The sequence below is a fragment of the Myotis davidii genome, unplaced genomic scaffold (genome assembly GCF_000327345.1).
Source record: "Myotis davidii unplaced genomic scaffold, ASM32734v1 scaffold210, whole genome shotgun sequence".
Classification (NCBI taxonomy): domain Eukaryota; kingdom Metazoa; phylum Chordata; class Mammalia; order Chiroptera; family Vespertilionidae; genus Myotis; species Myotis davidii.
In genome coordinates, this window is record NW_006282396.1 from 2159170 (window position 1) to 2175281 (window position 16112).

General features: G+C 35.9%; 1 protein-coding gene across 1 annotated transcript in view; it reads right to left on the reverse strand.

Moving 5' to 3' along the window:
- LRRTM4 (leucine rich repeat transmembrane neuronal 4) overlaps nt 1-8786 on the reverse strand; it is a 685676-nt gene extending 676890 nt beyond the window's left edge. The window contains exons 1-3 of the mRNA XM_006752940.2: nt 8526-8786; nt 8092-8242; nt 4773-6319 (exon numbers count right to left, since the gene is read on the reverse strand). Coding sequence (XP_006753003.1) covers nt 4773-6319; nt 8092-8095 — 1551 coding nt within the window. The 5' untranslated portion in view covers nt 8096-8242; nt 8526-8786. The remainder of the gene's footprint in view (nt 1-4772; nt 6320-8091; nt 8243-8525) is intronic.
- Nucleotides 8787-16112: the final 7326 nt, after the last annotated feature.

Genomic DNA, 16112 nt, shown 5'->3' on the forward strand with positions numbered 1-16112 from the left:
ACCCTTTATCCACTTTAAATTGTTCCTAAATTGATAATGTCAGGCCTTTTTGACAGCTGTCACTCTGAAAACGCTATTCACGTGACTTTAATTGGATCAAATTCAGACTATAGATTTTTAAAAAAGAAGTAATACTTTAAATGCTGTCAAAACAACTAGTTACTTGGTAGAATCGAAAAGATATATAAATGTGTGAGTTTGTCTCTGCATGTGTGCATATGTGTTCACACATGGGTGTGTGAAATGTACGTGTCCCTGAAGCAGGCCATTTTTTTTTATTAACTCAAGTTCTTTCTTTTCTCTTTGACAATGACTATAAATAGTTCAGTTTCTCCAGCATCTCCCATCTTGCGCTTGTAGTCCTGGGATTAGTCAGAGAAGTTTTACAAAGTTTACTGATCTGAGAAATGTTTGATTTGAGCTATACTGTGCTAGTTGAATAGATGCAATTCAGTGATGGGTCACAGAAAAATGAAGGAACCAGTCCAAAGTCACACCAAATATGACCATGTGTAGTTTAAATCCTGTTTGTTTGTTTTTTACAGAAAGAATAGTAGACTATCTAGACATAAGATACTTATAATTTTAGAGAGGATTAAATATACATCTTCAGAAGTATGTTCCTGACCAACAAATTCTGGTAATTTAAAACTGTTTTGTTTGTTTTTTAACTAATATGTTAAAATGGTCAAAAATTGTAATAGAAATATATTTATGTTGTCTCTATCCCCTCCTCTTTCCCGCCCTCTCTCTGAAAACATACAAACACACATAGGTATATACACGCATAAATATACAAAGTATAATTTCAATTATAACATTTTAACATAATACAACAGTAGACAGCCACCAAAATAAAGTCTATTTTCGATAACTTTATATTGGTAATGTGTAAATTTAACTCAATGATACTGATTCTGCTTCACTTAGAATCCTCTTTGAACATATGCTTTTTAGTTCTTCGAAATACATTCAGTGTACTTCAAAATGTCAACTTCTAAAGTGTAGAAAGATGTTAATAACTTCCTTAGGTCAATAGTTTGAAACAGACCCAATACAGTCAATAAATAGAAACTTTTAGTAATGGTCTATACAACCCACTGCATAGCAGTGAAAGGAAGAATAAAAGCTCCTAATAACAACCAATATCTTTATATTTTACTTGACTCTGAAGAATATAACCAAAATATCAAGTATTTAGAAAATATATAACTAATGTCACCTATACTTCCATTTTCCTAATGGCAGTACTTTTAGCACTATGGGATCATTAAACTTTATATTTCAATAACTTAACTCTTAAAAATCTTGGATGGAGGATTTCATTCATTTTTACCAATTTCTTTTTTTTAATTCAAAATATAAACTTGAAATGTTCTCTCTTGTACTATATTCCCAATGACTAATTTTATAAAGGACCTTGCTATTTCCAGTTGATAAACACATCCTAGAAGAACCAGGTATTCAAAACTGTGTTCTATATCACCTCTACGTAAAATTTTCGTACGCAAGATGAAGTGACTTCACGATCCTATATATTTTGTAATGAGATAAAGCTATGCAAAAGTTCACAAGCTATCTTCAAAATATGCATTAGAAATTTCCTCTTTTAATGACACCTAATGAAGTTTTAGGCAAAGCTATGTCGTTTTGGCTTTAAGTTATCTTTTCTGATAACATATTGAGGAAAAATTAAATGATTCAATTAAACCACGCACACTGATCCACTGCAAGTATGATGATTGAGAAGTATGTATCTGTTAGAGTTGTGCCATATATCATATTAATTATTCATAAATATCTACTCTATTCTTCTTTTATAGATATAAGAGATTTTTACTGCCTAACTTATTATAATATTCTCCTTCAATTTATTAGCAGAGAATGTGCACATGGACTTGTCAAAATTAAATTTTGTAAAAAATAGAGCCCAACTTACTTCTTTGTAAACTGCATGCTATATTTGTGTGGTGGCTCACATATATCATTCTTATCATAAATATTAATATTTTTATTGTCTTCTTAAAAGAAATATTCAAATGAATATTTTCATTATTTAGATAACTAAATATGACATTTGTGTAGAAGTGGAATTTTCAATTTAATGAAACTTTTTTCAAGGCACTATCAGAAAATTAGCATTTGGTGCTAAGTGTTCTAGTTAAATATTTATGGCTTTGTTGGGTACAGTTTAACATTTTGAATTTTAAAAAAGCTACCTCAAAAATTATAAATATATTATGATTCTCTATTGATATGTAAGCTTTATGAACAACACCAGAATTACATTTAGCATACCTCTATTGCCTTAAAAAATCATTATCTTGGGCAGATCATTCCTCTTGCTTGGATTCATATTGCAGAGAAGTTTTCTTAACAGGAGAAATTTTACTCCAGGGTGACCAAGAAGTAAGAGAAAATTATGGTTTTCATAAAAATTCCTAAAATTTTGCTTTCCCTCATTATTCACCTATCACTATAACCTGTCAGAAAGGGATAGTGGTGGCTACAAGGTTAGTTTTTGCATGCTTATGTTTCAAAACAATTTAGTAGTCATTTAAATGTTGCTTGATTGGGCCACTTATAACGGAAAGGGAGTTATGGTCTTAAATGTATAGTCTACTACTTTCTACTTTTTAGGGCACATAGAGTTTGGTCTACTTCAGTAGGGCTGCCATATTAACACAACAAATTCTTATAACATTTAACTAAAGTCTTCGTTACTTATTGCCTTAACACCATGTACATCCCCAACAACACCACTGCATTTTCATAATCATAAACTCCAATCTACATAGAATATATAGTATCAAATTGTGGTTTTAAACACGCATGCTTTCACAGGATAAAATGAGTTCTTGTCTTTTTCCGATTATGATACCTAAGGTCTTTGAAAAAAAAATCTGGAAAAGTTTTGGATCCATTGTTTTTGATCCAAGTTTTTTAAGGATCTCACCATTCTATTACAAAAATCAAGAGAAAATGAATAAATGGAAATGGATTTTTCCTTCCTTTTTATACTATTAGCCTTTACATGGATCTCAAATTATAAGAAGACTCTAGAATAAAACAGGGTGAACTTGTTTTACTAATATACACATATAAGTGTCAGACTGTAATAAAGACATCTTTATATAGACTTTTATATAAAATCTTTTATTATCTTTAATGTTTAAGGGCAATTGCAAATACAGGTTTTTTGGGGGGAAATTTATTATCCCGGGTTACTTTTCTCACTTTCAGTCATGGACTAAAAAAGAGAAAATGAACTCTGTGAAGAATAGCTCAATACTGCAAATTATACTGAATTGGAGATTATTTCAAACTCAGTATATGTCTGAAAAATATTTGCATTAGCATCTACATTTAGACTATGGAAAGATTTGGGTATACATTATCAAAGAACAAATTATATTTTAACTGTTATAACTAGTATTAAAAAGAGCAAAGTCTTTACTCATTAAAACTTTATTTTGAAAATGTAATCATCTAAAATTGGATGTTAAGACCACTAGTGCCAGAACTTAACCTCTCTTCACTCTTATATTCCAGCAACAAGGCCCTGGCAGTCACAGTCTTTGTACTTTCTGATCAGTTTTACCAAGAAAAGAATAATTTGTATCCGGTATTACTTACTGACAAGTTGAAACCTGTGGCTATTTTTCTATTCATAAACATATTCCTATAAGTGATCTTTAAAATAAATAATCAGAAACTGAGTCCAAACTTTGTCTCATGAAAATGAAAAGAGTATAGCATGAAATGCCTTCATTTGAGGCAAATGTCACAGAAAGGCTAGTACCCAGAACTCAAATCTCTCTCTTTTTTATTCATATACATTTGAATCACGTAGTTTTGGATAAGTTTAACAAGAATACATATCATTTATTTTTGGGGATGACAGCAACACTGACAAACACCCCTGTCTTGCCTGTCATTATGTTACTGCTAAATCATCCACAACATCATGACCTGATTTTATTTTCTGGGGACGTAGCCCAAAAATGAAACTTAAGTTTCATTCTGATTACATACAAATAGCCAGCACTTAAGAAAACCCTTGAAAAGTGATCTATGTCTGATAACTAAAAAAGAAACAAAACAAAAAAAGAAGGGGGAGAAGGAAGGAAGGAAGGAAGGAAGGAAGGCCTCATACAATTACACAGTAGGCCTCTGACATTCTCTATGCTGGTACAATAACTAAATGGCAAGTAACACAAAACAGTTATCTTTGTGAGATCCCTGTTGCATGCTTTAATTAAAACTAAAAATTTACAACAAAATCAACCCTTGGATAAATTGCTCTTTGGTTTAAATCTTCGTAACCTCCTGGAATTTTGGTAAAATCACTGTGTTTTTAAATTAAGCTGGCCTCTCCTTCTCTCTACTCCATTATAAAAGTCAAACAAGAACCAGACAGAAATCTTAGAATACTTTTGTTTGTGTGTATGTGTGTGTTAAGTCCAACCCCTGTATACAAACTGGTAAAAAAAAAAATAGATGTTGTAACATAGTACTTTATTCCAACTTAATCTCATCCTTGAATGAACTTCCTTCAAATTTCAACCATTAAAAAATAAAATAAAATAAAATAAAAGCAGTCAATTTCCTGGTGGTCGTCATGTAAGTAAGTAACCTTTCACACTGAGCAAAACCCAAAAGCCACAGGGTCATTAATCTTTTCTAGTGATTAGAGACACCTCTAAGCGCTTCAAACATTTACCTCTCCTTTCCCGCAGTAGAAATGCTTTTAGGAGGATCATGGTTCATACCTCGCATTCCCTGGAGCCAGAGATGGTATATGTGCAGGGCCCAGATCCATTCACGGATATATCCATGGTCTCAGAGTTTGTAGGCTTGTAGTCCACGTAATACTCCTGTAACGGGGAATTCATCTGTCTTTCAGACTCCCGGGTCTTTTTCCGCCGTCTCTTCATGAGAGAGTGCTGCTGGAGTTGTTTCATGCTGGCGGGGTAGCGTTTCCAGGACACGTAGATAACCAGGAGGATCATGGCCACCGACAGGAACAGGGCCACGCTCCCGGCAATGATTTTGTGAAACGAAACGTGCTCATACTCTTGTTCTGCGCCGGGGATCGGAAACCCCGGGGAGGTGCTGGGTGCTTCCAGGGTGGGCTGGACGGGGTCAGATTTGGAGACTGTGGGTTTGGGAATAACCAGGGGCTTCTGGGGGGTTTGGGGCACCAGGTGGGATTTCTCTGTGTTGACCACCGGGACTTCAGAGCAGATGTTATAGGTTTCCACGGCGTCGCTCACCTTTTCCCCCTGGATATGCTTAGGTCCCGCACATATCATGGTGCTTTCCTTATTCCCTTTGAAGTTCTTAAGCCAGTAAAATAGAGGGCAGATACTCCGGCTGCATTCCCACATATTTCCAGACAAAGTGATGGATATTAATGATATCCACGCGTTGACAGTTTCCTGGGAAATGTTGGTGAGCTTGTTGGAATCCAGATTCAATTTCTGCAAATTGGGCAGGCATTTAAAGGTGCCCGGCTCGATTCCCTGGATGTCGTTCCCTGATAAATCCAAGTTGTGCAAGGAACTCCAAGTCCATGTCAAGCCTTGGCTGATGGAGCGAATCCTGTTCCATTGTAAGTAAATGGAGCGGAGGTTGAAGAGACGCGGGAAATGAGCAAAATTGATCTTGGAAAACTGATTGTGCTCCAGGTGGAGTTCCTTCAACTTCAGGAGGCCAGCGAAAGCATTGCGGGACAAGCTGCGGAGGCGATTGTAACCCAAATCCAGGAAGTCGAGGTTCCGACAGTCTTGAAAAACTCGGATTGGCACAGTCTTGAGTGAGTTGGATCTCAAGTGCAAAATGATGAGTTTCCGGAGGCCTTTGAATTGTTCCGATTGCAAAGTCTGAAGCTTATTGTAGGAGAGGTCCAGATTGCGGAGATTAGGAACCGGGTGAAAGGTTTTATTGTGCAGATAGGTAATTTTGTTGGAGCTTAGAATTAATTCTTTCAGTCTCCGGATGCCTTGAAATGCATCTTCATCCACCGAGCTAATGTAATTATGGTCAAGATAAAGCCATATAAGCTGGTTAAGGCCAGCAAACTGATTGGATTTGAGTTTCTGAATGCTGTTGAACCTTAATGATAAGCCTTGCGATCCCCCAGAAATGTTCTCTGGGATATCTGCGAAAGCATGAGACTCACAGTACACAATTTTGCCATCGCATCTGCAGTTCTTTGGGCAAGCTCTCTGAGCCCCCGTGAACATAACAAGCAGCAGTGTGGAAAGTAGCGCTAGCCCCACGCGCATGCCTCGCAGCTGCGTCATTAAACGGAAACCTACAATGTTAAAAAGAAGACAAATGCACATTGTAAAGCTATTCATATAAAGCATCCCCAGCTTACCCAGATCAAGGGCATTTCCTCTAGTGCAGCGACGGGACAGTTGATTTCAGAACCATGCATTTAACATTGAAAGCTTTCTTGTCTCCCGGGCTGCAAGTTAACTATCAGGTTTCATTCGTTCTTCCTTGATTCCTCAATCACCACAGGGCTGTAGAACCGAGAACAGCTTTCTTTCCCGAGTTTCAGGAGTTCATGCAAACATCAGCAGTGAAAAGCACTGAGCCTGGCTTATCGCTGGATGCCAACATTTTAATAACAGTATTATTTGGCAAGTCAGTGAATACCAATACCAAACGCCGGAACACCGAGTCTTCTGGTAATGAGGGGAAAAAATAAATTGTGACTTCCTAAAGCCCCATGCTTGTACATCTTTCCTAGTTGAGCACGCAGGCTGTGATTTGGCAAAGGAGCTTCAGTCATATGTCAAGGTAATCCAAGTCTGTCCTGCCTGAAATTGTATCATTATTGCATAATAGGAAAACAAATGTTTGAGCTCTGAGAAAATGGCATTGGGACCAGCACAGGCAGCCAATGAAGCCTGGTACGAAGACTAATTACAGTCAAGATACTCAACATTAAGAAGAGCTGCCTGCCTTAGCTCTCCTGCCCAGTCATCTGCACAGCTCAGGACCCTGACTGTTGTTGATAACACAAAACACTCCAAAGTTCAGATCCTCAGGTTCTCATTAAAATATCTGCATAAGGTGAAACATAAGCTGGCGTAGTGCTCCTTTTACTGTTAGGTTTAATACAGTTGCTTTTGCAAATGTGGGGTATAAACAATTAGAGAAACGCAAGCTACCATCCCCCTCCCCCCTATCCCAACCTGCTCAAATGTCTCGCGGACTTTTTTTTTTTTTCTCCCCTACCTCCATTAACTTCTGAAAACCTACAAAGTTGCAATCTATGGGCACTGAGGCTGCATTTCCAAGTCATAGCGTCTTAAGGGATTTCTTTACCCTGTCAACAGGAGATTTATTAGTTCTTAGTGGTAGGAAGGGGAAAAAAGGAAAAAAAAAAAACACTACCGTGTGCTGCGGTTTCTATATTTCCCTTAAATATTCATATTTGTAACCAAGAGGCAATCAGCCAAACCTCTAAGCAAAAAACAACCTCTCCTTTTATTCAACCAGTTAAGTCCCTTTTTTTTTTTTTTCTGTTTGAAACCCGATCTTGCTCTCTGTCCTCTTGCCAGCTAGAGACCCATTGAAATACATTCCAGCTCTCCCAGACAGGAGAAAGACTGCTGGAAATTTGGATGCTGTGGTCAGGATCCAGCCTCAAAGATAAAACAAGCCCTTGTGCGACCTCTGAGAAAGTAACGACCCCACCCCTCCAGGGACGCAGCAAAGTGCTAACCACCTTCCTGACAGCGACCAGAAACGCACGCACAGTCAATATCATCAAGAATATAGAAGCAAACACAATGTTTATCTCATGCTCAATTCCAATCTGTGGGTACGCATACCGAAGAGACAGTCTGAAAGAGATGTCTCTCGAGTCTAAGTCCGCGTGATGCATTTACGAATTTTAAAGAAACTACCGAAAGGAAAATGATCTAAAAATATAATAGCAACTACAGTGAGTCAACTGGCAAACTCGGAGGCTGCTGCTTTTTGCCTGTTTCCCCCCGTCTTTTATCAGCTAAGGCTGCGACGGAGGCTAGAGGATCAGCTTTGCTAAGGAAACAACAAAAGTTCACTTACCCATCCTTTGTCATCCAAAAGCGGTTCCCCCCTCTCTCAGCTTTCTTCTTAATTGGTCTCTTGTGCCGAAACCACCACCACCTTCATGACACAGTGCGGCTGTCATTCACACCATCCTGATCCCGCATGTGAGCTAGTAGCCCCATACAAACTTCCCCGGAGAGGACGGGCAAAAAAATATATATACATATATGAAAAAAATCAGCATGGGGTGGGATGGGGGGCAGGGAGAAGGAAGCTTTCGAGGGGAGGGGGGTGCCGGGAGGGCTTCTAGGCTCTGAGGACCATTGTGTAATTCACCAGAGACCCATCAGCAGTAATTGGCAATCTGTGCGAAAGAGCTACAGCCCATCTCGAAGGTAACCAACTTCTCTATAAAAAGACAGAGAGAGAGGGAAGAAAAAAAGAGAGAGAGAAGAAAATCTTCAGAATACCTGGCATTCCTTATTGTGCTGGCTTTTGCCATTCCCAGATAAAGCAATTCATCCTCTGGCTTTTCAGTTCTTGAAGCAAGCAGGCCTCCTGTGCTGCCTGAGACCCCAGTTTAAAAGCCATGCAGGCTAGGTTTATCCATTTAGCTGGTCAGGTTTAAAGTGTTTTGTAGCTGTGCTGAGAGGCAGCCCTTGTCTAATTCAGAAGGCTTTCCAGAGACTGATGATGCTCAGAGCTTGTTGGTGCTAATGCTTGAGTTTGTGATACACTGAGTGCCCTCCGCTGGAGAAAACAGATTGCACATTAAAGACGGGAACAAGTGAGCCTGTCAGTGGTGTGCAGCCTTCCCTCTCTCAGAAAGGGAAATTAAAGGCACAGGATCACTTTTTTTTCTCTCTCCAATAATATATATTAGGAAAGGTTTATGCAACGGAGTACCATTCTCTGATATCAAATATTAAGTAAAACACTGCTTCTCTAAATATTATGTAATTGGTAATTTTTAAAAGTTGCCTTGACCCGATCTATTTCTTTTTGCTGCATATGCATGCATCACAAGGGAATTGATTACATGCTTTTTTTTTTCAATAACAGAACTAATTTGAGCTTTATTTTTGTTGCTGTTTGTTTGTTTAATTTATTTACATTTTTTAAACAAACCACATAAAGAATCAATCTTATTCAAGGGGAAAAATGTAATAAAATCACTTTTAAAGATGATTACATGGCAAATCTTAAGTCTAATTTTTAAATTCCCAACTTATGGTAATAAAATAAATTCCGCAATTTTATGCATTGTATTGAATATTCTAGATCATTGCTTTCTAAAAGTGTACATTTTTAGTTTTAAATCAGTTATCTTTAATACTATATTACCAAATGTACAGGTAGGTAAGAGAGTCTAGATGTTAAATAAGAGTAGAAATGCCAGCTTCGTATCATTAGCACAGTTACTTTTTAAAAACTTGTCTACATTTTAATGTAAATGTTTCTCCAGCAAGTCATTTATCATAATGTTTATTTCTATTTTAAAAAGTAAGTATGTTCTAGATCATTGTTGTATTTCTCTAAAATGTGCAGAATATCCTCAGAATTAGGAGGGATGAAATGATGAAATACCTGAGTTATGTATTTTTTAAAACCTATACACTATTTTTGAACCTGAACTGAAATATAAAAAATAATATAACATCACACTTCTATTTTGTTTATCTTCTTGTTTATTTCATAATCCTCTTGCTAATAATTTTGGGACAATCCAGAATGAACCAATGTAACACAGAGAAAGACTGCTGGATAAGTTGCCACCCTAATTTACCCTGTGTGAGAAGTTTAAATGGATTTTACATAAGCAACTAGAATTACTGAAAATAAAAATTTTTATAAATACTTCTTGGTTTTAGACTATCTTCCAAAATATTTATATGTGGGGAGGGCTTATCATATACGTAACAAAAAAAAAATTGACTCAGATTTAATAGTATGCTGTCACAGGCAATTATCCAAATACTAGGTTTTCTGGGGAAAAAGGGGGGCGGAGAGGGGAGGTGGGGAGGATAATATGTAACCCAAGTATATTGCTTTCCCATTAACTGATACCTGAATTTCTATTTTAAGAATGTTTACCTTTGGCTTCAGGATTAACACTGGTTGAAATGCAAATGCATACCAAAAGAGACAATATTATTTGGTTAATGAAGGGGGTATATCTATCTACAAAAATTAACATAAGTAATACACATATAATTTGTTCATCATAGTGTAGTTTATATCGAAACAAAACCCCACCCAAATATTCAATGATAGAGGATTAATTCTGGAAAAAAATACTCATGATATAGAACATATGCTGCCATTAAAATGAAAATGGTTTATACATACTGAGAGGAAAGGATGATCACAATTTATAAAGTAAGGAGAGAGGGGAAGAGAACACCAGTGAAGAAGAGTCTGTCACTCTACACATTTTTGTTTGCATTGGGCCAAAGTAAAAGGGAGATCATTTAAATGGATTTTACATAAACAACTAGAGTTATTGTGCATCACTGAAAATGAATATTTTTAGAAATATTTCTTGGTTTTAGACTATCTTTCAAAATATTTATGTTTTGGGGATACCATATGTGTAACAATAGAATGTGTTTTTATTTCATCTTTTATGATTTTTTTCTTCTACATTTCAAATTTTCAAATGTGATGAATATATGGTCCCTATATGTACCAAACATATACAGACATATGAATGAATTTTTCTTTGTTTGAATATAAGATATGAGAAGAGCTTTTGATAATGGATTAAAAATACCCAATGACGTTACACACATTTATGGTGTAAACATGCATAAATAGAAAAGTTGTTTGAAGTACTAAAAGCTAATAGACGCTGACTTATAAAGTCATTACCAGATCATATGTAGAATATATAAAGAATGATGTCAAAAATCAGTTACAGGTCCCTTGAACACACTGTGAGGACATAAGATGGTCAAGAGATTAGAGAGCGACAAATGATGTTGTGTGAAGATTTCTAGATACCTACACACACACACACACACACACGCATGCACGCATCCTTCCAAAGGGAACATTTTGGAAGGAAGAGGAATGTCAACTACTAGGTTTAATTGTAGTGAATGGGATTTCTATGGGCTACTCGGACACGATATGTGTTACTAGCAGTGAGCCCAGTACAATAGAATGGTATCTGATTTCTGTCTGGGAAATCCAGGAGATAAGAAGAAATAATACTTTCACCAATAAAGATTTTTTTAAAAAAGAAGAAGAGATGGGTGAAAAAATAAAAGGGAGAAAGAAGAGTAAAACTTGTGTTGAGGTTGGCTTTTGGGTTTCACTTGCAGAGTTTATCTGGATAAAAACATGCCCAAGTGTTTTCCAAGGAATAAAGGAGAACTATGTGGGAAAACTATTGGGGTTGTTTTCATTCCCGAGGAGATCAGAAAGAGTCTCTATGGGTACACTGCCCAAACAGACTATGACAACAACAACAACAGAACAAATCAAGTTTGACAAGCATCACATGGATGAAAAAGAAAAAAATAATGTGTCATCCTCATCATGGGAAATTTGACCCATTATTTCTGATGGTGCAAAAAGGGAAATATCAATGTCCCCATAAGAAACAGAAATACCTTTGGCATCTTCTAGGCTCAGGCATCTCAAACCTTTTTTCAGTAGAACCAGTTTTACAACCATGAAGTTTCCTGGTTGTCAGAAACAGCAATGAGTAAGTGTGAGAGGAGGTAGGCAAGAATGAGAAAAGCTGGGGGACATCTGTAATAGTGTCAACAATTAAAAAAAATGAGAAAAGCTAACTATGCTTCCTCCGTTTTCTACAGTAGATGGCTCACTTGCAACTGGTCCTACATTTGAACATGGGGAGAAGGTTTCAGCTTTATATGAAATATGAGCTATTGACTAATACGGTAAATTTAATACTTCCATTTACTGATTTCAGACATCATGAACTAAGGATAAAATAAAATGTTTTGTTACCTCAAAGCATTTGCTGATCTCACCTTGATAACTTAGAATTGGCCATGGTAGAAGGATTTTGCCATAAATAGAATGTTCCATACATTCTATTTTCCAAAGATTTTTTCATATATCATGGAAATCAGCAAAATCTGAGCATGAAAGTGTGATTCATCTCTTGAGTGTCCAGACTTAAAGAAAGTGATGAAGAAAACATTAGTAATATGGATTAAACTAAAAAGTGTGCTGCATCTGTAACTATCTTATATAATAAAAGCTTAATATGCTAAGTGTCTGGTCCACCAGTCAGCCATTCAACCAATCAAAGCATAATATGATATTGTTATGCTAAGGTCACTCAACTGCTTGCTATGACATGCACTGACCACCAAGGGGAAGAAACTCCAACCGGGAGGTTAGCTTGCTGCTGGGGTCTGGCTGATCGGGATTGAGCAAGATGGGTTGGACATGCCCTGGAACCCTCCCGGGGTCCCTACTAGGCTGGCCAACCTCCCACATCTCTCCCTGGCCTTGATCGTGCTCCTCAGCCTAGCCTGCATCCTCTTGCAATTCGGGACCCCTTGGGGGTTTTGGAGAGCCAATTTCAGCCCAATCAGGCAGGCCCGGCAGAGGGACCCCACTGGTGCACAAATTCATGCACGGGCCTCTAGTTTAATTATAAATAGCACAAAAATTGAGAACTTTATTTCCAGTATTTGAAAATTATTATCTGGATTGAGTAAAAAAGTCACTCATATTGCCCAGGCTGGTGGTGTTACATGGTTAGAGTGTCAGCCTGCACACCAAAAAGGTCATGGGTTTGATTCCTGGTCCAAGACATGTACCTAGGTTGTAGGTACTATTTCCCGCCATGGTTGGAGCATGTGCAGGAGGCAACCAATGGATGTCTCTCCTCACCCTCACTCCCGCCCCCACTTCCTCCCACTCTCTCTAAAAATCAATGGGAACAAATATCCTTGGGTGAGGATTAACAAAACAAAACAAAACAAAAAAAGTCACTCATCATTAACAAATGAGCAAAATGTCAATATATGTCTATGTTATTTCACTTTTGTCTTACTCATTGATGCAAGCAAAAATATCACATAGTATTCATGTGTGAATAATACTCAAAGAGCCAGTTGTTAAACAGTACACTAGGGGGTATATATTTATTGTTCCAAAAGCAAACTAGTCTGAATACTTAAATGCTAATGATGACCTAGTTTTAATGAATAAATTAAGTAGTCAATCATTGCTATTATTACAATCATTGTCACTTTCAGTACCCTCAATACCGTCTTTCTTTCCTAAAATAGTGTTTTTCCCAATTAAAAAATAAAATGGTATGTATCAGTTAAAAAAATTAAGTTGCAATTTTAAAAAATCTCAACTGAAATTGAAAGAAAATAAAATGGAAAATTATTTTAGTTCATGCAAATGAATATTCTATTATAGTCAGATATTACTTGATTCAGAAATGAAAAGTATCACTGGTAGCCAGGTTCTTTTAGTCCATTTCTCAGGTCTAACTTCCTTATTTCCATTCTAATTCTGGATTCAAGATAACCCCCTAGCTCTAGCTCCATGTATATTACAATTCAAGAACTAATAATCATTTCATTGCATGCAGTGGCTCTAGTGGAGTCTTTTTCTTATTCCACCCCTGAATAACTTTCTGTTCTGCAGGACTGAGAGTCCCTAAGCAGCTTAGTTTACATATAGGCCATACATTCCATCCCTGGAGTTGTGCTGGGCATAGCTTATAAAAACAAAACAAAACAAAACACTGAAAGTGAGAGAGAAAAAAATGTGTGTATGTCTTCCAAACTATAAAGTCATCACTAAAAAGTGGCTGCTCTGCCAAAGCACCTCATGCATCTAGATTAACACAAGCAAGAAAGATTGTTTCTTTCTCCTTCCTTTGACTAGAACCCTTTAAAGCCGTTTAGGTACTGGATGACAGGGGATAATATATGTTACCAGTATAAATGGGATGAGGGGTAATGATGATTATTGGGAGCAAAAAATATACACCATGCAAATAAATACACAAATGAACCAAACATATAAACAAATGAAAATAACAATTAAAAAGCAAAAACAAAATAACAAAATATAACTATATCCCAGTAAATTTCTTTTGCTCTTGCTCTACCCTAGCATCAGGACATCATGGTACCTATGCTTTCTTTATTCTCAATATGTGAAGCTTTTCCTACACATATGTAACATATCCCTAATCCTCCTAACTTCACGTTTAAATGGTAGGAGAGCAAATTAATGTTGTTAGGACTTTCTCCTATACATACATACACACACACACACATACACACACACACACAGAACCACCATACATGCACATGCTTAAAAATAATTTACTCTTCAAGACACATTTGAATTAGGCACATAATTCAATTTCAACACAAATCATCATTTTTGAAAATAAGTGACCTTTGACCCTTTCACAGTTTACCTATAGTGACTTAACAACACCTAATTTCTGATAGTCGTGATAATTAGTTACTTGACTTGTTAAAAATTTAAAGAAAAGTAACATTTTATTATGTGTATTTAACTGAGTTAAACTTTGGAGACACATACTTAAAAATAACTGTGGTTACTATCTTTTTAAAAAAATAAATCATGAGATAGGGATTTCATCCGATTAATAGAGTTTGTAAACAAGAATGAAATCAAAATGATAGACTTATAACAGAATAATTAAAAATAATTTAATTTAATATCTCTATAGATAATTTAAATGGAAATTTGGGAAGAGCTGAATGGGAAATTAATTAGTGATCTAGATAAAAGAATATAATATCAAATTTATTTTAGGGGCTTTCATGAATATCTCTACATATTTTTTCCACCATATACCATAAAAAGAAGCCATTTTACTGAATTTAAAATACTTTTATTAAAACAATACTTACTCTTATATGCTTAACTTTCCTTAATTTTACTTAATAATGTGCTGATAGTCTATTTCACTGACTTCTAAGTGTATATAGAATGAAGGATATTGATATAAATAGACAGATATAGAAATTAAAATTAAGATAAGCCTAATAGCCTTTCAAAATCTCACAAATAGTTAATACTAGTTTTATGACTAGAACTCAATGCATGTGCAATGATTGCAGTTTGCTGGTGTAAGATTTTGTCTACTTTAGCCAATAGTGGAAACATCCATCAGAAATTCTGTTACCAAAAAGTGAATCTTGGCTCAATCCCTTATGATTGTTTGTCTTCAATGTCTGCTGTTTTCAGAAACTTTGAGGTGACTTAAGAAATCATACCCAAAAAATGACAAATTCTGATACATAACAACGCACAACTTTGGTTCAGGAAAAAAATTTAAAAAGGAGAGTAATAGATCAAGGATTGTTTCCATGTAATATTTTAAAATATAACAATATAGATAGGGGTAATAAGTTATAGAAAATTCAGAAAGTTAGACTAGAAAAAAACAAGCAAAATATATATCTCTACCAGGAAAAGAAAGAAAGGTTAAACACCACATAGTAACTATATTAACAGATATTATATTTTCAATTATAATACACATGTTTTTATGCCTGTGTTTATCTTCTATAAGAAAGGGGATGGTATGAATTTAAATAGCAGAAATATTTTGAGAGCAAAGTAAATAATGATAGTAGTGCTAATATAATATTGCCAGTAAGATTCAAGTTTAGATAGCTTTTACATATAGCTTTTAATAGCCAAAAATAGATTTAGTAAACAAGTACTAATCTTTGGGTAGCTGGATATAAAAAATTAAGTTAATTAGTCCTAACTTAAGTTCCTTATCTATAAAATGGATACAACAGAAAAAATAGTATATCATTTCTATGGTTGTTGTTTTTAATATGTTTTTATTGATTTTTAGAGAGAGAGGAAGGGAGAGGGAGAGAGACATAGAAACATTGATAAGACAGAAACATCAATGGACTGCATCCTGTATGCCCCCTACTGGGGATCAAGCCCAAAACCTCGGTCAGTGGCCTGACTGGGAATGGAACTAGTGACCTCTTGGTGCATGCGATGATTGGGACCCATGGTTATTTTGATTATTATGTAATATATAT